Source organism: Boeremia exigua, assembly GCF_020726555.1.
Source record: "Boeremia exigua strain MPI-SDFR-AT-0100 chromosome Unknown C7974scaffold_4, whole genome shotgun sequence".
NCBI classification, from domain to species: Eukaryota; Fungi; Ascomycota; class Dothideomycetes; order Pleosporales; family Didymellaceae; genus Boeremia; species Boeremia exigua.
In genome coordinates, this window is record NW_025763521.1 from 2,367,995 (window position 1) to 2,387,638 (window position 19,644).

The 19,644-nt window shown below is 51.8% G+C and overlaps 8 protein-coding genes across 8 annotated transcripts; 3 read left to right on the forward strand and 5 right to left on the reverse strand.

Moving 5' to 3' along the window:
- Window positions 1-188: 188 nt before the first annotated feature.
- C7974DRAFT_391240 (Tubulin/FtsZ, GTPase domain-containing protein) lies at window positions 189-2,503 on the reverse strand. The gene is made up of 8 exons (XM_046141567.1): window positions 2,418-2,503; window positions 2,136-2,194; window positions 1,922-2,072; window positions 1,787-1,874; window positions 1,665-1,736; window positions 1,110-1,613; window positions 647-1,059; window positions 189-596 (listed from the first exon to the last, which is right to left on the reverse strand). Exons 1-8 carry the CDS (start codon window positions 2,427-2,429, stop codon window positions 543-545), a joined length of 1,353 nt encoding a protein of 450 aa, XP_045999503.1. The 5' UTR covers window positions 2,430-2,503; the 3' UTR covers window positions 189-542.
- A 489-nt stretch (window positions 2,504-2,992) lies between these two features.
- On the reverse strand, window positions 2,993-6,315 carry C7974DRAFT_157959 (Mechanosensitive ion channel-domain-containing protein). The gene is made up of 3 exons (XM_046135900.1): window positions 5,535-6,315; window positions 4,488-5,488; window positions 2,993-4,432 (listed from the first exon to the last, which is right to left on the reverse strand). The coding sequence occupies exons 1-3, from the start codon at window positions 6,210-6,212 to the stop codon at window positions 3,166-3,168; spliced, it is 2,946 nt and encodes a 981-aa protein (XP_045999504.1). The 5' UTR covers window positions 6,213-6,315; the 3' UTR covers window positions 2,993-3,165.
- A 1,697-nt stretch (window positions 6,316-8,012) lies between these two features.
- On the reverse strand, window positions 8,013-8,922 carry C7974DRAFT_307641 (galactosyl transferase GMA12/MNN10 family-domain-containing protein; the record flags this gene model as incomplete). The annotated part of the gene is made up of 2 exons (XM_046138136.1): window positions 8,013-8,641; window positions 8,691-8,922. The coding sequence occupies 2 exons, from the start codon at window positions 8,920-8,922 to the stop codon at window positions 8,013-8,015; spliced, it is 861 nt and encodes a 286-aa protein (XP_045999505.1).
- A 472-nt stretch (window positions 8,923-9,394) lies between these two features.
- On the forward strand, window positions 9,395-10,485 carry C7974DRAFT_411721 (uncharacterized protein; the record flags this gene model as incomplete). The annotated part of the gene is made up of 3 exons (XM_046143586.1): window positions 9,395-9,470; window positions 9,521-9,611; window positions 9,651-10,485. The coding sequence occupies 3 exons, from the start codon at window positions 9,395-9,397 to the stop codon at window positions 10,483-10,485; spliced, it is 1,002 nt and encodes a 333-aa protein (XP_045999506.1).
- A 215-nt stretch (window positions 10,486-10,700) lies between these two features.
- C7974DRAFT_158119 (uncharacterized protein) lies at window positions 10,701-11,414 on the reverse strand. Its single transcript, XM_046135901.1, has 2 exons — window positions 11,145-11,414; window positions 10,701-11,086 (listed from the first exon to the last, which is right to left on the reverse strand). The coding sequence occupies exons 1-2, from the start codon at window positions 11,316-11,318 to the stop codon at window positions 10,916-10,918; spliced, it is 345 nt and encodes a 114-aa protein (XP_045999507.1). The 5' UTR covers window positions 11,319-11,414; the 3' UTR covers window positions 10,701-10,915.
- A 391-nt stretch (window positions 11,415-11,805) lies between these two features.
- C7974DRAFT_306435 (uncharacterized protein) lies at window positions 11,806-13,877 on the forward strand (the record flags this gene model as incomplete). The annotated part of the gene is made up of 2 exons (XM_046138082.1): window positions 11,806-13,389; window positions 13,434-13,877. The coding sequence occupies 2 exons, from the start codon at window positions 11,806-11,808 to the stop codon at window positions 13,875-13,877; spliced, it is 2,028 nt and encodes a 675-aa protein (XP_045999508.1).
- Window positions 13,878-14,696: 819 nt separating this feature from the next.
- C7974DRAFT_356559 (E1-E2 ATPase-domain-containing protein) lies at window positions 14,697-18,093 on the forward strand (the record flags this gene model as incomplete). The annotated part of the gene is made up of 1 exon (XM_046139598.1): window positions 14,697-18,093. The coding sequence occupies exon 1, from the start codon at window positions 14,773-14,775 to the stop codon at window positions 18,091-18,093; it is 3,321 nt and encodes a 1,106-aa protein (XP_045999509.1). The 5' UTR covers window positions 14,697-14,772.
- Window positions 18,094-18,223: 130 nt separating this feature from the next.
- On the reverse strand, window positions 18,224-19,564 carry C7974DRAFT_158187 (transcription elongation factor S-II). Its single transcript, XM_046135902.1, has 2 exons — window positions 18,829-19,564; window positions 18,224-18,778 (listed from the first exon to the last, which is right to left on the reverse strand). The coding sequence occupies exons 1-2, from the start codon at window positions 19,268-19,270 to the stop codon at window positions 18,354-18,356; spliced, it is 867 nt and encodes a 288-aa protein (XP_045999510.1). The 5' UTR covers window positions 19,271-19,564; the 3' UTR covers window positions 18,224-18,353.
- Window positions 19,565-19,644: the final 80 nt, after the last annotated feature.

Here is a 19,644-nt window from a genome sequence, read left to right on the forward strand (position 1 = left end):
TACCATTAGTGGTTGAGCTCCATCAAATAGGCGTGTGTACGGTCCTGTGCATATTTCGCAACAGAGGCTGTTTACTGCAATTCTCACGAACAGCTTTCGCAAGAACCCGGGCGAACGCACCGTGAAAACTCACCAGATGCTATTGAGGTGAGCTCTTACAGTATGACAGGGGTAAGTAGTTAATGTGTCACAAGACTTCGCAGCAGCTAACTGTCAACAAAACATAACCTATAGATGTATACAACATATTTCAGCTTCAATGTTAGCACTTTATTGTTTAGTCTAGTGTGCTTCACTATCACTTGCAGAGAGGTGCTGCTAGAAGAAGAATATTCAAGGATCTACGTTGATTACTTACCCCTGCTATACTGTAGGTCCAATTTGTCGCATGACAGTCAACTTGCAACTGAGACATCACATCCAGGAGCATGTTGACATATTGTCTAGTTGGCTTTCTATCTCTGAGCAATACCACGGCGACAACTTGACATATCGAACCTAACAAAATGCCCAAGCTACATTTCATGGCAGTGGTATAACGCTTAGTATTCGCCCTCCTCGACCTCGTCCTCCAGAGAATCGCTGGCAACCTCCTCCTGCTTTTGTTAGCTGTGCTTAAGGTTTTGCGGTGGATGGGGGCGATTACATAGTCTTTCTCGAGTGCTGCCAAATCCTCGCGAGCTTCGGAGAATTCTCCTTCCTCCATACCCTCACCAACGTACCAATGGACGAAAGCACGCTTGGAGTACATGAGATCGAACTTGTGGTCGAGACGCGACCAGGCCTCCGCAATGGCGGTGGTGTTGCTGAGCATAGAAACGCTTCGGTCGACAGCGGCGAGCTCGCTTCCGGGAACGCTGATGGGCTTGGTGTAGTTGATTCCGAGCTTGAAACCGGTGGGGCACCACTCGACCAAGTTGAAGGAAGACTTGGCCTTGAGCGCACCGGCGGCAGCAGTGCAGTCGCGAGGAACGATGTCACCACGGTACAGAAGGGCAACAGCCATGTACTTTCCGTTGCGTGGGTCGCAAACGACCATCTGGTTGTTGGGCTCAAAGCCTGAAATGATCAGTCAGCATTGCGGGAAGGCGATTCATTGGAGAACTTACACTGGAAGGTAAGGTCGCTGACCTTGAAGCTCTCGTGAGAACTCTTCTTGGCTGAGATGACGGGTGCGTAGCTGATGAGAGGGTAATGGATACGCGGGTAAGGCACAAGGTTCGTCTGGAATTCGTTCAGATCAACGTTGAGCGCACCATCAAAGCGCAGGGAAGAGGTGATAGAGCTGACGACCTGGGCGATCAGACGGTTGAGGTGCTCGTAGTTGGGCCTAGGAATATCCAGGCTGCGACGGCAGATGTCGTAAACCGCTTCGTTGTCAACAAGGAATGTGCAATCGGCGTTCTCGATGGTGCTGTGAGTTGAGAGGACGGCGTTGTAGGGCTCAACGACGGAGGTGGAGACTCGTGGAGCAGGGTAAACGGCAAACTCGAGCTTGCACTTCTTGCCGTAGTCGGTGGAAAGGCGCTCGAGGAGTAGAGCACCGAACCCGGAACCTGTACCTCCACCGAACGAGTGGAAGATGAGGAAACCCTGAAGCGAGGAGCAGTTGTCTGACGATCATCAGTACAAATTGTGATGCAACGTGGTACCCAGATACGTACCGGCGACGCGGCGGATCTTGTCAATAACACCGTCAACCATCTCCTTGCCAATTGTGTAGTGGCCACGAGCATCTGATACATGTCAGCGCTGTGTGTTGACGAACAAACTCCAGGAAACACACAGTTGTTGGCAGCATCCTCCTTGCCGCTGACCAACAGCTCAGGGTGGAACAGCTGGCGGTAGGGACCCGTGCGGATCTCATCGATGGGCTACGGCCATTAGCTTGCAGCTACGCAGCATGTACTGTGCAACGTACAGAAGGGTCCAGGTCGACGAAGATGGAGCGAGGGACGTATTTGCCGTTGCCAGTCTCCGTGAAGAAGGTCTCGAACGAGCCGCCCTCGTTGAGGTGCTTCGCATCGGGATCCGGGCGACCATCAGCCTTGAGACCGTGCTCGAGAAGGTACCTGAGGAGGCAGGGTTAGCTGTCGAGCTTCGTGATGGTGAACGTGTCGGGTTGCAAGACGTACAGCTCCCAGGCGCTGTTACCGAGCTGGGTACCGGCCTGGCCGATGTGGAGGTGGCAGATCTGCAGAGTTGGATGTTAGCACCTTGTGCTGAATGCCGTACGCAGCCTCAATCCGCGACAATGTCAGGGCCATTGGCGATGAACGCGACTCCTCGGTCCTCGGCTAGCTCACGCATGTTGTGCGGCGAGCAAGCGGAGCTCTCGTCTCGTCTCAGGCGCGTAGGAGGGGTGTTGTCGTTGAACAGGCAGACGTGCCCGGGGCTTGCAACGCGGGCAGACGTACCTCTCCTCGCATGGTGGATGGTCGACGCTGTATCAAACAGACTGGAGCAATGGGTTCAAGGTCGGAGCCAGGGAGTTAATTGAGAATCTCTGAAGTCGTTCGCTCGTTGTCTCACCGCCAGAAGCCCCCACTTTCTGCAGGGGCGTGTCGCGCTAGCTTTGTTTACGCGACAAGCGCTCCTTTCCATCTTAGTCTAGACCAGATTCAGGGTGCGTCCGTATCGAGACAGCTGCCCAGATCATTTCCAGCGATGAGCAGAATGCTTTAACGGGCCGTGGCTACTGCCATTACCGCTGCGATTCATGCAAACTAGGCACGGCTGCAACGTCCCGCCGAAAGCTATGTTGAACAGCAATTGCGCCAGCTGGGCCGTCAGGGTCTCCTCTCCCGCAGTCGCTACCATTCTTCGACATACCTAGGTAGTCAATGGAGCTCGCACCATTTAAAAAGTTGGCAACTCAGTATTAAGTAACTTAGCGTCACTCTTTCAATACCTCCTAGATGATCAAGACTACCTGTCACAGATGAATGCGATATTCTGAGAACGTTCCAATCAATCCGTGTATCTATGATCGTCCCTATGCACGCTCTGCGATGCGAACTTCAGAAAGCTGAAGTGCATGACCATGGCGCACTGCCCTTGGTCTGCTATGTTGTATCGACTGCAAATCTACCACGCTATAGCTTGAGCCCTCAGTCCCAGCAGTCTATATTAAGAAAGCAAACAATAAGTCAAATCACAAACAGACTAGTGGAATCGTCTCATCTCGATGTTATCGGTCCGTGACCGTGCTGGAGCAGCAAAGCTTCTCTCTGAGGTGATGGAATTGACCTGGTTCAGAGCACCAGATGATGTTGTCGCTCGAGGTTCGTCACTCGACCTTACAGCCCTGGGGCTGACCAGTCCAGTACGCGGATCGAGCTTCTCCGTACCACCCGGTGTGCTGTCGTAGTCGCCCTCAGGTATGTTGGCCATCCCGGTCTCTTCGTCGCCACCACGGCTACGGCTGAAAAACCTATTCCTGTGGTTGCGCTCTCGCGCTCCCAGGCTGCTATTCGTACCGACACGCTGGATGCCTGTGGAGTGGGCCGTGTCTTGAGACGAGCGCGCTCGATCCTGTGAGCGTGATGGCGAGGTCACTCTCACAACGGTAGCGCGTTGACGGGCCGCAACGTCACGGTCGTCTAGAACATCACCGCTGGGGTCGTCAATCATTCCCTTCATGCCCAGCGAAAAGTCCACACGTTTGCCCATTGCGGCTATTGATTCTCCACGGGACTGCCCGGGTTGGCGTAAGATGGAGCCACGGCGACCAGGCCCCGCAGCGTGATTGGCATCGTTGGAGCCATCTACTGCTGGCACGAAAGGCGCGTCTTGACTTTGGTTGTTGATGTGTCCACTCGGATTGTCGGGGTGGCCATTCTGCCCCATACCAGGCGTAGGGTTGTTCTGGAGATTCTGTAGGTATACGGGGAACGACTCCTTCTGTCCAGGGTAGCGCATGCGAGGTCCTTCGATGCCACACTCCTGGATAGACATTGTAAGCGCGCAGATAAACTTGTTACGGCGCTGTAGACGTAACAACTCGTTCTGCCAATTTGACTTGTAGAAGAACACGACGTTCATTTCGAGCCAGTGAACCTCTTTGACTGCTCTCAGTTCAGTCAAAATGTTAGTCTGATACTCCCGCTTCTCTGACGTAACGAATTCGAGTAGCATAGCGCGGAGATTCTCAATCTGTTCGAGCGTGGTTCCAAACTTGATAATGATAGGTACAGCTTCGGCGAGAGCTCCAGATCGGCGGTGGTTAAGAATGAACAGCGTGTTCAGGTAACTGTTTGGTGCTTGAACGACGTGGCCTTGCATCTTCTTGAACTCGGTGTAGAAGAGTGCTATCTCTTTGACGAAGTAGTCATCACCGAGTCCGAGGTCACCGCTGTTACCGTAAATCTGCACACGATCGCCAACATCGTACGGATGTTTGATGAAGACAAAGATGCACGATTGAAGAAACCTAGCTATGTGTCAGCACTACGATAGATCATCCGAGAGTCTTTCTGTCCACTTACTCTTGCGCGGTGGCAGAGAACAGCCATGACAGAGCCAAAAGAGTTGAGCCAGCGGATGTGAGCACACCAGATGCTGATGTTGAGATCAACGAAATGAAGACGATGATTGTGATGATAAGCACGATGAACATGAAAACATCGTCAAGCTTTCCGACGACACTATCAAGATCCTTCAGCGATGCGGTGATGGACTTGCGTTCACGGCCGATTTCGACACACACCGCCTCCAGTTCTTCCATGGAAATGTCGCCGTTCATGTCTTTGTCAAACATAGAGAAAGCAGCATCTGCTTCCTCGTCGCTCTCGAAGGCGTTCTTGAGGTCGTCAGAGTGTACTGTCTCGGTGTCGGGTCGTGCGAAGGTCCGGTACAAACGACGGGCAAGAACTTGTCCACCGCTGTTGGTGCTGAGGAGTTGAATGACAACTTGACTAGGGTGGTTGCTCGATGTGACCTGACGGCCAGTAAAATCACCAGCAACCTTTCCTGCAATGTCTCCAAACTTGCTGAAGCCCTCCTTGATATTCTTTTGAGCCTCACCCATCAATTGACCTGGAGTACGTGCGCCGGATGGTCCTTGATCATTGTGCTCGAATTCAGAGTCCTCCATAGCAATCTTTTGTTTCGAGTACGTATAAAGCTTAACCAGACTGCCGATTTGAAACTTATTCAGTTCGATGCGGTCTTGGTAGGTTCGAAGATGGAAACTGATGGCGATGAGCTGGATAATGATCTTCTCGACGAAGTTTAGGACGAAGCCAACGAAGAATGAAACAAGCACCTTGTTCATCGTTTTTTGCCATGGCTGCGTCTGTCCGTTCTTTGCTGGGTCGATGTTGTGATGTGTCATTGTCGGAAGGAAGGATACTTCGATGGCTAACCACCAGAAGAACAATGTTGCTGGCAACTCGAGCTGTTTGCCCATATCTCTCCACTTCTTGCTGTTGTTGGTGAACAAGCTAGAGACGAGACCAATGGGCCATGGAAGCAATTTTGCAAGAAGCTGCCACATGTCAGACATATTAACGAAGCGAATGTAGATAGCTTACCCTGCCAGCCCAAAGTGTCAACCAAATAATCATCAGCCATATTGAGAACCACACAAGCTCAACACCGCCAACACTCACATCTGGGAAAGCCAGAGCGCCGATCAAAAGCGGGATGAGGATAATGAGAACCAGAGGTGTGATGTATGTGAAGTACCTAACAATCCAACTCGAATTGTGCACCTTCTTGAAGAATATCGAAAACTTTGTAGTCGGGTTCTCTGGGGGCTTGTAGCGGGCCGCCTGCTCGTGTAGAGGGTTCGTCGCCGCATCGAAGTCGTCTATAGGCTCGTCGCGTCGGGATCTGACCCTCTGCATAGAACGACTTACGGATTGACCTCTTTCGAGCGCTTCGGCATCGATAATGCCCCGCTCGATCTGGAGTACCGCAAGATCATCATCAAGTCTGCTCGCCTGCTCGCGTGTCTGAGACGGTGACTGCATCTGCTGCGGGTAGTCGTATTGGGTTTCTACGGTCAAATGAGTTCCCGATCGCGGCCGGGTGCCGGTCGCCAATCTCGGTGGATTCGCTGGCGCTGATGTGTTGGACTGTTGGTGGCTCAGATCCTCGCCGACATATGTGCCGTCGTCGTCAGATGAGCGCTGGTGCGTCGCAGGGCCATGTGTGGTACTATCCATATTGTACGTTGGCTCGGGCCGCTCGTTTACGGGTGTTGTCATGTTTGCTGATTTTCGAAGGTCCAGCGACCTGAAGCGTCCGGCGAGCAGTCAATTACCGATGGCTGGTCGTATCTATACGAGATGTCGTAGATGAAGCTAGCAATTGAAGTGACGTAGCGTTTGTGAAATTTTGCCGTACACCAGAAGTTCCTTAGGCCGTCTAGTAGCGAGTGATAGTAAAAAGTGATGGTAAGTGAATGTAAGTGAATGTTGAGTATTATGAAAGGATGTGGGAATTCCAGACAATATCGGTGGACTTGGTGGAGAAGTGATGTGCGGCCCAGACGAGACTGTGAGATATATGAGGGATCCGATCGACCTGTTCATTTCGACAAGACGACGGCTGCCCCTTTGGGCCCTTGTCGCCAACTGGATTGCGAGGAAAACTGGGTCAAGAGCGAACAAGTCACGGCAGCTGCAGCTATGAGATCGACCGACGTCGATGGCGCGCATCCATGTGGATCCCAACTTACTCGAGGCTGTTGGGACAAGTTTGGTACGAAAGCCTATGCTTGTGGCCAGTGAACGCCCAGTAAGAGTGCTTGTCTGTCACGAATCAACGTTGCACAAAATACCGTTGAACTCGCCGAGATTTCCACATGCGACATACGTCACCGCCGAAGACTTAAAGATTGGAAACGCTAATTGTCGATAAGCTCCGTACACGCGTGCTTTGCGCACAACAACAATCGTCACAGCACCCAACCAACCTTACTGGTCTCAGGGCCTTCACGCATACAAAGCGCTGAGGACCTCCCGGGGGGTGTATAACGGTGCACCCGTTATCGCGGAAAGTGTTCTTGCCGATCCCACTCAATACCCCTGCATTTGAGCCGCAAGCTTGTTTGATTCGTGCGGGAGCGCCGTGGGGGTGCTGACGCGACGACCTGACTGCAACAGAAGGAATGCTGTCCTACCACAGAGGCTGCTGAGATCTCACAAAGCCCCAGTAATCTCCATGAAACGATCGGAGATATTGTGCAGCTGGGGTTTTCATTTTGCCGATAAAGTGGGCTGGTGTTCATAGCTGCCTGCAGGAAAGTAATAGACTTTCTCTTTTACAGCAAATACATCTTGGATTAGCTAAGACCCCCTGGCTACATAAAGTAGAGAAGAAACTCCATGAAAAGGGAGGTTAAACCCTTTGTATAACATGGTGCGTGTTGTCTGACTATCCCAACAACCGCATTGGGTCGCCAACACGAGCACAAGGGTTGCAGCATGCTTGGACAGATGAAGGCGGAGATCGACACACATGGTGACTCGCGTCAGGCAAGTTCTCTTCACATGTCGCCCCAAAATCCAGACACCGATCCCAAAGTTGGTGGAGCCTGGAGACTTTCGTGGTCGTTAGATCCAGTTTATACAATCCGGTGAGTAAAGCTTCCTGTAGTCGTCCAAATGCCTATCGAATTATAAACCACGGGTAAGTTTAGATCAAGTGCATAACAGAAGTCGGGGGTCTGCCTGCTTAGACACAGCTTTTGTGGCAACATGGGAGGCCTCGAAGCCGCATGTGGAGTCAAGTGTACGGGACCATCAAGTTGCCGACTCCGCGTGGACCCTATGCTGTCATTGCTCGTATTCACCGATAGATGGACGTGAGACCTCGGTATAAATCTGGCTGGGAGGACTCCAATATGCCACCTGCATTGTTCTGGCTTTCTTTCCGTAATCTAGCAGGATTGAGAACTAGCCACAAAGTACTATCATGAAAGCTGGATGCTAGCCTGTTTTGAAGCTCTTTCGAAAACGTCACATTGATGCGTTCAACACCATCACTCTAGAATGTCTGGGTATTTACTGGTCGTAGAATTCCTTCCAATCGCCCCATATGATGTCGCGTTCGTACTTCTGCATAAGCTGGCCTGTAGGGTCATCGCCCTTCACATGTGCCCATGCTCCAGCAAAGTGTATAACAAACGTGCCATGCACCCATACTTGATGCGAATCGTCAAAACATGCAATTTCTTGTGGGAAAGCATTCAGCTTCCACTGAGGCACCCGGTGCACAGTCTCAGCCATAGCTTGGTCGTCTTTAAGCAGCTGCACGGTCGCGTCTTGTTCGCTCATTTGCTTGTCCCTTCCCTTAGCTTCGTCGTGGATTGCGAAAGAGTCGTGGATCAGCTTCAGCGATCTCTCATGTCCACGGACGAGGAAGGAGCCGGAGTTATAGCCATTGCAATCGTGGGTAGTAAGGTAGTCAATGGCGTCGGGGTTTGTGACGTTCTTGAGTTCCTCTTCGATGATATCGGTGAGCTTGATATCCGTGTTGGTGATCAGAGTGTCGAAATCAAGCCACCATATCCAATCGTATTTGCCAGTCTTGATGAGACGCTCAGCCATGTTGTACTTCCAGAAGATAACGGCGCGGTCGGTGTGCGATTCGTAGTCAACAATGAAGTCGTAGCCATGGCGACGGGCGTAATCTGGAGCCGTTGTGTGAGCTTGGTGACTGTGCTATGAGCTTCAACTTACGGTCTTTGCTCTTGAGCGAGAGATGATGGTATGAGCGCTCTTCGGTCACAAAAGTCATAAGCGCCACACGAGGCGGCTTCTTCTGCTCGACGGGAGCTTCAGCAGGGACCGGCGCCGTGCTTACGGGTCCCTCTTCATGGGACGGGCCTTGGCTAAGCTGCCATCCGAGAAACGCAAGGAACACGAGAAGAAATACGAAGGCTGGAGGGATCCTGAGAGTTCGGACAAGCATCCTGGCGTCTGGAAGCTCCACAATGGAGGTAGAGAGATTGCCCGTAGATTTGACAAGTTGCAGCCTCAGCCAGCTACATTTCCGAGCAGGTCGTGATGGAGCGCAGCTTTGAATGTGCGAGGGGAAGTCAGCTCCCTTGGGGCTTGTGAGACCCCTGCCGAGACTGCAACCCAGGGCTCAGCTTATCCGCAGGACAGACCCGAGGGTCCCTTTGGAAAGACATGCATGAAGAGCCCACGGAAGATAATTGGGGGTGGGAACGATCATCAGGCACGACGAGGGCACGCGCGACGGCCCGTAATCGTCGTCGCTCTTGCCCAGTGGACCCTGACCCAGAAGGCCCTGGATGGTCGCCCGACCCCACCTCTCCATGCTGGACGCACGGTCACCTCCTGCGGCTGAACAACGACACATGTCCCACGAAATAACATTATCGTGGTTGAATATCTAGCTTGGTAGCCTTTTCGCGAGCATGTCCGGCTCCACACCCCGCCGCATAGGAGCTGGCGCTCCACTAAGAGGGCTGTTTGTGGACGGCGTCTGGCACTGTGAGTGCAATGCACAGCACTGCATGCAACACTTAACTAATGATCTCAAGGCGACTGTACTCCTCAGCAGCCAGCGAATCATTTCGAAGTGAAGAAGCAGGGTCCAAATCAGGGCAGATGGTGTAAGCGTCAAGATGCTGCGTATGCCTCAATGATCCCATAGGGACTGATCCACCGTAGTTCGACATGTCAGAAGCAGCCAGACGACAAATCTCGGTGCAAGTTCTTTCTATGGGACAGTGACGCTCATCCCCGGGAGGCAGCTGCTCTTGCAAACAATTCCCGTACCGAGTCTTCACACACGAAGATTCCCTCCAAGCGTCCAGCATCTCCTCCACCACCGTACACGATTGGGTCTGAGAGCAGGGAAGGTGCCCGGAAACGAGAGCGAGCTCACAGCATCGATTTGGATGATGAGTTTGGCTTCAAGGCCAGCGATGAGGCATTCGAAGACGATCTCTTGACTACAGTCGATACGCCCAGGAAAGCAGCCAGAACAAGTACTTTGGTGACACCTTCGACGAGACGCACTCTACCTTGGAATGTAGACCATTCCAATGGAATTCAGATGCCACAAACGGCTACTTCTCCTCGAGCTGGCCCCTCGTCATCGAATTCTCGCGAATGTGTACCGCCATCCTCTCAAACCGCTGGCACGCCACATCGAATTGCTACGCCTTCTTCTTCGCCATACGAGATGCCTAGACCTAGTCGCTCCAAATATATGGGATCAGAAGACCTTGCCCATGAAGTGTCTACTCTCTTACAAAATGCCAGAATCAAGCTCGATGTGCCGGCAGAAAACGATCTTATGTTTCTGCTGACCAAACATATGAAAGCCACAGAAGGTCTCAAACGAGGACGCGACGTTGCACGATCTACGATCAAAGCAAGAGATGCCAAAGTTACCGAACTTAGCTATCGGATCAACACACTTGAAGCAGAACTCGAAGCAGAGAAAGCATTGGTGAGGCACCTACAGTGGGAAATTGAAACTGAGGACAGTGCAAGCTGATAAGAACTTCGCTTTCGTCGAAGATTGATTACATTCGAAATGTCCTGCATGAGATGCATTTCCCGGCAACAGCACAGGTCCTGCACAGGTTCGGAAACGATATATGGCTTCCGTCCGTTTCGATGCACTGATCAAGCCCTTGGGACACCGCTCTGTCGAAACCCAGACCTGTAGGAAGTACCTTGGTAGTTTGATTTATTCCAGGACGAGATGCTCTCGGCTTTGCTGGGCTACTTTCCTGCGTAGGGATATCGATAATGAAAGTTCACAACTTTCAGCTGGACAGGCTTGGGAACATGGCGTCCACACACCAGTCACTCCCCGGTATTCCATGATACCCAGCATGGCAGTGGATACTCAAGAGAAGAGAACCCCGCTTAAAGACTATAAGCAACAATCCAAAGGCAAACAAGACTTTACCACCCCACTCTCACGCTGCAGAGCCGATCTTGCTGCAAACCCTCGGGACTGCCGTGGCACGTACGTCGCAATTCCCTTCTTCGGGGAGTAGGCGTCTACTGTAGCGATCCTTTCCGCAATCCTTTCCAAACCTAGGGGTGCATTTGCCAGCGAAGTTTGCGTGAGCACGCAATGAGACCTTGTAAGCACGAAATGAAAAAATAACGGCGCCTTCACTTCTCGTGGCTGACAAGCACTATGCAAGGTTGAGACCAGGACGGCGGAGGCCAAGCTATGCCCAGGCTTGTCAAGTCGGCAATCGGCAAGTGAGATGGTTGATAATTCGCCGGAAACGCATCAGACACGCCACACCTGACGTGCGCCGAACCTCCGCCCGTGTGTAGTATCCACATCGTGCAGCGGAAACTTGGCATCAAGATGGAGGCCGTTTTCGAAGTTTGTGTGGTACCGATGCAGTTGCTGGTCGGCTTTCGAGACAACAATCACTGCAATGGAGGCAGTGCAACCACGTTCAAGAGGGTTCCAAGCCTACTGCAGATGGTTCGAGACCTTCGTTATCCGTTACCAAATCATCTCTGAGATTCTATCCATGCCCAGAAGATTTATATGTACTGTGAATGTTCGCAGACGCCCAGGTGGGGCAACGCTCACGCCAAGTCAGAATATGAGGGTCGCATTGCGTCTACGCTTTGCCTAGTCCAGACAAGGAGGGCCGTCACTGGCGTGAACGCCGTCACCATGGGACGTGAGATGAACGTATTCAGGATCTTTGCATCCAGCATTGTCCTTGGCGTTGCCTTCCAACAAACGGCATACAAGTGCAAGCTTCGCCTACGTTGTCTCCGCTCGGTCTCTCCCATACCCTCTCCTGTCGTCCCAAGTCGTTTACCTTCCAGGAGGATGGATTACCTACGTAAGATTGGTGCATATCTTGCACCGCCCCCACCAAAGTCGGATGACGGACGTGATCAATGGCCCTCGCGTGCAGCCTTCCTTCTTGCTGCCATGGGCGGCTGTGCTGGACAAGGAAATCTCCTTCGATATCCCTCCGTGGTTTACAACAACTATGGACTGCAATGGTTCATTCCGTACCTGCTGGCCGTATTCCTCATCGCCATCCCTGCCCTGATCCTGGAAGTCTCCATAGGCCAAGCTTACCGAGGAGGCACCGTCATCGCATTCAACAACATGAACAGACGGTTAAAGGGGGTTGGAATGGGACCAGTCATTGTGTCCTTCATAGTCGTTCAGTACTTCACCGTCAATCTCGCGTGGATCATGAGTTACTTTCGCCATAGCTTCACAAGCCCCTTGCCATGGGAAAACCGGATCGAACAGTTTTACTGGAACGACGTGCTTCGTGTCGGCAATATCACCGAAGGGGGTCTGACCGAAGACGGCAAGAGTGTGGCAGCATATGTCGGTTATTCCAACGTATCTTTGATCGGTGAAACTGTCGGCTGGAGCATCTTTGTCTGGTTCCTGATTTGGGTCTCCATATTCCGTGGGGTCGGAATGACTGGCAGAGTCGTCTACTTTACAATGGGCCTGCCCATTGTGACCACTATCATCTTCGTTGGACGCGCATTATCGCTTCCGAATGCTAGCGAGGGTGTCAAACTCCTGTGGACCAACTTCAGAGGCGAGCAGCTCGGATCTGGCATTGTATGGCAAACTGCTGTTGGACAAGTATTCTTCTCCACCGGTATTGGTTTCGGGTACTTTACAAGCTACGCGAGTTACAACCAGAAGCATGCCAACGCTGTTATGGACGCGATTCTCATTTGCAGCAGCAATGTTCTGTTCGAAAATTTCGCCGCGTTCGCCATCTTCGGGGTTGTTGGCTACCTCGAGCTATGGCCCCAGCCTGACGTCCGGCTTGGTGCGTTCGTCGTTGGCTTCTTGACACTGCCGGAAGCTGTGCTGCAGATGCCAGGTGCAAATTTCTGGGCTGTTCTCCTGTTCTTCACCCTGATCGTTTTGGGTTTCTCCTCGGCATTCGTCATGCTGGATGTCGTGGTAACCTTGATCTGCGATTCTGGAATGGTCAAGGCTTCCCGCTCAGTTGTCGTTACCGTACTCACAGTCCTCTCTTTTCTTATGTGCTTGCCATATTGCACCGAGTTTGGTTACTACCTTCTTGATGGAGTTGACAGATGGATCAACAATATTGCCCTTATTTTCGTGGTCTGGACTGAGGTCACGAGTGCCACTACAGTGTATCGCTGGCACGACATTGTGGATCAGACTGGTATTGTGTCATTCAGCTTGTACAACTTCGGCTTCTTTGGTGCTCAATTTTTCGGTATAGTCCTCGCGCATGGCATCAACAATCCTGGTGTAGGTGCTGGAGCAGGCATTGGCTTCTACGTTGTGTTTACTGTGATTTCTGTGATCATTTCACAGACACCTGGCGTTGCAGCACCGTCTTTTTGGAACAAGAATGTCTTCCTGCGGAGATTTTGGTTCTTGGCTTTCTATTCCGTGAGTCTATCACGAAACTCAAGGGCTTACACTGACCATTGTAGGGCAATCAACTTCGCCGCGACCTTAATGTCATTGTCGGACAAGGCAAGAACTGGAAGATTCCTGCTTTTCTTCCATTCCTACTACGTTATATCTCCGGACCGGTACTCGCCATGATTTTCAGCTTTGCGTATCCGGAGTTCCACACCTTACGTTATGATCCTATGTACATCACAGGCTTCATTCTGGCAAATCTGACAATGGTGGTCATCATCGTCGGTTTCACCGTTCCCAGGTACTACGACGCTTTCATTCCGTACGAACGTCGCGGCGAAGGAACAGAACCAACATTCGCGATGGAGACCAAAGGCGAAATTTCTGGCGCGCCAGTCGGTGACTTGGTCAAGGCTGAGGGTGGGGAGGCTCCTTTGGCATACGCCTCGTCGCAGGAACACGTAGGCAAAGACGTTGAGCACGACAAGGAGGCACCGTCTTCATCACGATAATAGAAGCTAAGATGGATTCGGCTACTACTAGGCTATCTCGCTTCCTTAGCAAGATGTTCTGTAGTTTTCTATCGATTGATCAACTTACCACTTTCCCTCCGCTAGGATCGGGTGTGAAGAATTTGTAACACGTTTGTTCAGCAACATATACAGTCAGACCCATTTGTGGATACCTAGCTGCGTTTCAAGTAACGCTATTGGACAGGGTGTCACTTGCGCGCATTGTGCGGAATGACCAACGAAACTGCAGGGTGCGCGATATGTGCGAGTGATGACTCGAATTGTGGCAATCTGAGAATGGCAAATCGGCAACGCTATAATTGATTGCTTGTGAGCTCATCCTCGTCGTTTCGTTGTACTTCTTGTTTGCAAGACTCGACCGTACTGTTTCCAGTATTTAGTCGCACGAAGGTACCTACCCAGTTCCTAGCGCAGTTACAAGACAGGAAACTACAAGGCGACAACGACTTTACTCAACATGATGCCACCAAGGGATCCCACTTCCAGGACTCACGATCTGCTCCCCACAAACGCCACCACAACCTGTTTCATTGCTAACCTACACTGTCCATCATGTGTGGAGACTATACGCGATTGCTTAGGTGCCCTGATACCTGCGCCTGAGGATGTTCAAATCTCGATCGTCGCCCACACCGTCGTCATCTACCACAGTGCTTCTCTCCCAGTCAAAATAATTGCCGGCTCACTCGAAGCTGCTGGATTCGAGGTGCACAGTGTCTTCCAGGACAATAAGCCAGTCTATGAATCGCCTCACCGCGCTATGCCAACCGATCAAAACCGGAGTTGGTCTTCAAGGCTGGAGCATGCAATATCTGGGTGGACTTCTTCTGGGCCGCTCAGAGACGCAGAAGACAAGAACAAGAAGACGATACATATGGAACGGTGTGAGCAGTGTAAGGTCGAACAGGGAGGTATCCACTTGGGATTCGAGGACTGCAAGGGAACACCTAGTGCAGAGCCATTTTCGACCTCCAGTTCTAAGGATACGCTCCCCGTACAATCCCAAGGTTCCGCTCGACAGTCTCTCCACAGCGCCGAAACACCCACTCCTCTTGCGGTACACAGAGTGACCTTGGCTCTCTCAGGAATGACCTGCAGTTCATGTGCAAGGAGCATCGCTCATGCTTTGGACCAGCTGCCTTATGTGCATACGGCCAATATCAATCTTCTCACGAACAGTGGCGTAGTAGTGTTTGAGGGAGTGGATGTTGTTCAAGGCATCACTACCACGATCAAAGATTGCGGATTCGAGGCCAGTGTGCAGAAGTTGGAAGATATCACATTGGCGACACTTGCGACTGATTCTCCAGAGGAAGAATGCAATAAACGATGGCGAGCCACCTATGCGATCGGCGGCATGACTTGTGGCTCTTGCGTTAGTCATGTCAGAGATGCATTGGGACCATACACTTGGGTCGACCAGGTGAATATCAATCTGGTTGACAACAGCGCCATCATCGCATTCAGAGGCAAAGAACATCTCCCAAAAATCAAAGAGATCATCGAAGATGCTGGCTACTCAGCGACGCTTGGCAGCGTCATTGCAATAGACGCCATCGCTGAAGCCCCTCGCATGCGCACTGTGTCGGTCAATATCATTGGGATGTTCTGTGATCATTGCCCAAGCAATATCATACAGAGCCTCGAAAGCACGTTTGCGGGAAGGATCCGTGTCAAAACTTCACAGTTGTCATTGGCATCACCGATACTCGATATTGAGTATCTGCCAGACCCTAGAGGTGGCTTTACCATCAGAGAGATCTTCGCGACGATTACAGGCATCAATCCAGCCTTCCAAACATCAGTCTACCATCCAGTTACTATCGAGGAACGCGTCAAGGCCATGCATACGGCGGAGCGAAGGCGGACACTGCGCCATCTGGGCGTTTGCATTGCTGTCGCCATACCAGCCTTCATACTGGGTATCGTCCTCATGAGTTTAGTCCCAAAGAATAACCGTGTCCGGCAGTATCTGATGCAACCTTGGTGTGGGAACGCTTCCCGACTGAGCTGGGCATTGTTCATTCTTTCTCTTCCGGTCTATTTCTACTCAGCTAAATCATTCCATATCCGAGCTTGCAAAGAGTTGAAAGTACTGTGGCGTCCAGGTAGTCGGACATCTATGCGCCAAAGACTCACGCGCTTTGGTAGCATGAATATGCTCATGTCACTCGGGACGACGATAGCTTTCCTTGCGTCAGTGGCTGAGCTGGCGTTAGCTGCCAGCAAGAAATCGTCCGGGTCGATGGAAAACTCCTATTTTGATGCAGTGGTATTCTTGACGATGTTCCTACTCATCGGACGATTCCTGGAGGCCCTCAGTAAAGCTAAGACCGGAGATACTGTCGCATCACTGGGCGCACTACGTCCAAATGAAGCGGTCTTGGTCAACTCTATCAGCGGCGACACAAAGGTCCCGACTGATGTGCTCGAAATTGGCGATGTGGTTCGTATTCACCATGGCACCTCGCCTCCTTTCGATGGAATTATTCTGGAAGGCACTGCCAGCTTTGACGAGTCGAGTCTTACTGGAGAGTCTCGTCTTATCAAGAAGGGTGTTGGCGACCAGATATTTTCAGGTACTGTGAACAAAGGGGCACCGGTCAAGATGACAGTCACCACAATCACGGGCACGTCAATGCTTGACCAGATTATCGACGCTGTCAGAGAAGGACAAACTCGTCGGGCGCCCGTTGAGAGGGCAGCTGATACAATCACCGCTCACTTCGTCCCATTCGTAGTCCTTGTTGCCACGTGTACCTGGATCATTTGGCTTATACTGGGCTCAACAGGCGTGATACCGAAGAGCTGGAGGGATGAAGAGGCTGGAGGCTGGGCATTATGGTCATTGAGATTTGCCATCGCTGTCTTCGTGGTCGCATGCCCTTGCGGAATCGGGCTTGCGGCACCAACTGCACTGTTTGTTGGTGGTGGATTGGCAGCCAAACATGGCATACTTGTACGAGGTGGTGGGGAAGCCTTTCAAGAAGCGAGCTCACTTGATTGCATCGTATTCGATAAGACTGGGACACTGACACAGGGCGGTAGTCCTGCAGTAACCGACCATCGGCTTGTCCGAGCCGGGCAAAATCCATCGCTTACTTTCGCCGTTGTCAAAGCTCTGGAAGAGAACAGCAGTCATCCGATTGCTCAAGCATTGTCAAAATTCTGCAGTGAGCAGGTACTCAGTACATCAGTTCTGGTCTCCGTCGACGAGATTCCTGGAAAGGGGTTGAAAGGACTCTTCGACGTTAACGGAGCCAACATGAATGCTGTCATTGGCAACGAAGACCTCATGAACGACCACAACGTCTCTATTGATGTGGACACGGCAACCACACTAGAGCATTGGAAAGCACGTGGGGAGTCTATAGCAGTACTTGCCTTGTGTTCAGCCTACACAAACAACCGTTGGCAACTTGCTGGCCTTTTCGCCATCTCTGATCCCCTTCGACCAGAGGCAATTGGCGTTGTGAGCGCTCTCAAGAAGAGAGGAATAGTTGTTTGGATGCTATCGGGCGATAATCCTACGACAGCAAATGCTGTTGGCGCTCAAGTCGGAATCGCCGCCACCAACATAATTGCTGGTGTGCTTCCCGATCAAAAGGCGAAACAGATCGAGTACCTTCAGCAGACACTGATGAGGTCACGAAAATCGACATTGTTTCAACTGCCATCGATATTGCGCAAGAAGAGGCAGAGCAAACGTGCCACTATCGCCATGGTCGGAGACGGTATCAACGATGCCCCTGCGCTCACCACGGCAGATCTAAGCATTGCCATCGGTAGTGGTTCAGACATTGCGCTTTCGTCGTCCTCGTTCATCCTCATCAACAGCCAGCTCGATACGATCATCACCCTGCTAGACTTGTCACGTGTGGTGTTTCGGAGAGTGTACTTCAACTTTGGGTGGGCCACTATCTACAACTTAGTAGCGATGCCAATAGCTGCTGGAGTCTTGTATCCAATCACGACTGGTGGAGGGACAGACAGTCATGGCTCGCACAGCGGTGGGAAACATATCAGGCTAGATCCAGTGTGGGCTTCCTTAGCTATGGCGCTGAGCAGCATCAGCGTGGTTTGCAGCAGTCTCGCACTGCGGAGTCCCATCCCTTGGGTTGGATTCAACGCGGTGAAAGAGGAGAACCTGGGACCACATGAAGATGGTGGAGATGAAGCGGCACATGTGGTATGACGAGTAGTATATGTTGACCATCGCCGCCTGTGATGGTGTGTATATTCTTGAGCCACACTGCATGATGTGACTCGCTCCAAGGATGTATGTACGGAGGCTGACTGGTGTCTCCGCACTGAGCACAACCGCCTGATTGTACCCATTAGAAAGTAATCGAATGAAGATGAACGCGCCTCTCCATGCCCGTGAAACGCCCCGCTGCAAAATTTTTCGGATCTTCAACCCTGCATTCAATCGCACTGGTGCCACAAGGACCAATCCTAAGAGAACTTCCACCTGTTACCGCAATTCATGCACTCGCAGAATGTCGTCATAGGTTCGTCGGCACTCCTTGTCTGCGCCTGACTGTAAGAAACCTTCCTCTGTTTGCACTTTCCGCACTGGAATTCCGTGGAAATACTCTTCTCGACCTGTGCAACCATGGCCTCTCTCAAGTTCACTTCGTCTATCTTCTTGTCTTCTAGGCGGCGCTCTTCGGACTTCATCTCGTCGTGTGTCATGATCACAAATTTCTTCGGTTTGATCTGGCCGAGGAGGACTTGCTGCCGCAGAGTGGGGTTGGACTTGGCTTTCAGGTTCTGGAAGAGGGAGCGCATCTTCCCCTTGTACTCGTCGTTGACGCTGCCGGCGTTGGCGTAGGCAGCGGCTTCAATTTGCTTTGCGATCGGAAGGATGACATCGGGCACTGTATCTATGTCAGTACAAACTCCGGTGGATTTGAGCATTTAGACTTACGTTCGGTGCTCATATGCGCCAGACCGTCGTACATAAGGCGGACCGACATGTCTCGCGCATCATCTCCAGTAACCTCATAGTTGACCTTGTCTGTCTTATGGTTCCGCTTTGCGGGATCTACGCTGTGTTTTTGCTTGCTCTGACTAGGCGCAGGCGCAGGCGCAGGCGCAGGCGAAGTGCCCTTCTTAGGTTGCTTCTTGACCTCATCCCTCCACTTTGAGACCAACTCTGTCGCAAGCTTTTGGACAGCTGGGTCCTTGTGTGTACGCAGGCGGTTGATGGTCACACCAATTCGGGTAGAGCGTAGGATGTCCTCGGTCGCGTGAACGCCAGTTTTGAGGTCGTTCAGCAATTTGATGACGGAAGCACTGGGTTCATTCTCTTGAATAGCCTTGCCAATCGCCTTTCCCCGCAGCTCAATTTCCTTAGCATCCATGGCCATCTTCGTTCTGGCGGGTCACGCAAATGCGGATCCTGGGATTGACTTTCGAGCTAAAGGTTTCGCAGAGGCGCACGCGATATTGTTCGTGTCGATCGCTCGAGCTCGGTATGCGTTTGGTGATCTCTCGTCTTGGGAGCAGGGTCGCGAATGGGGGGCTGTGGCGCGACGACAGCTACAGGTTGGCGGAGTATGAGTTGGTGGTTGGGAGAGACAAGGCTTTCAAAGCGAGAAGTTGTTGTCTGCAAAGAGCTCGGCCTTGGCGTTGCCGCTAGCGCGAGCTGGGGTTCACTGGACGATATCGAGTGTCTGAAAACAATAGCAACAACGACGCCAACGACCGCAACGACCAAGATACTGCCTCGACGCTTCGAAAT

What these genes read in the sequence shown, in the direction of transcription:
- C7974DRAFT_158187 (XM_046135902.1), bottom strand. Translation starts at nt 19,270, where the DNA reads ATGGCCATGGATGCTAAGGAAATTGAGCTGCGGGGAAAGGCGATTGGC. An exon ending in GGCGCATATGAGCACCGAAC is followed by an intron (nt 18,779 to 18,828) that starts GTAAGTCTAAAT and finishes ACATAGATACAG; the next exon opens with TGCCCGATGTCATCCTTCCG.
- C7974DRAFT_391240 (XM_046141567.1), bottom strand. An exon ending in CAGCGACCTTACCTTCCAGT is followed by an intron (nt 1,060 to 1,109) that starts GTAAGTTCTCCA and finishes TGATCATTTCAG; the next exon opens with GCTTTGAGCCCAACAACCAG. An exon ending in CAGCACTCGAGAAAGACTAT is followed by an intron (nt 597 to 646) that starts GTAATCGCCCCC and finishes TAACAAAAGCAG; the next exon opens with GAGGAGGTTGCCAGCGATTC.
- C7974DRAFT_158119 (XM_046135901.1), bottom strand. Translation starts at nt 11,318, where the DNA reads ATGCCAAGTTTCCGCTGCACGATGTGGATACTACACACGGGCGGAGGT. An exon ending in CGTCCTGGTCTCAACCTTGC is followed by an intron (nt 11,087 to 11,144) that starts ATAGTGCTTGTC and finishes TTTCGTGCTTAC; the next exon opens with AAGGTCTCATTGCGTGCTCA.
- C7974DRAFT_157959 (XM_046135900.1), bottom strand. Translation starts at nt 6,212, where the DNA reads ATGACAACACCCGTAAACGAGCGGCCCGAGCCAACGTACAATATGGAT. An exon ending in TGACACTTTGGGCTGGCAGG is followed by an intron (nt 5,489 to 5,534) that starts GTAAGCTATCTA and finishes GACATGTGGCAG; the next exon opens with CTTCTTGCAAAATTGCTTCC. An exon ending in TTCTCTGCCACCGCGCAAGA is followed by an intron (nt 4,433 to 4,487) that starts GTAAGTGGACAG and finishes ACACATAGCTAG; the next exon opens with GTTTCTTCAATCGTGCATCT.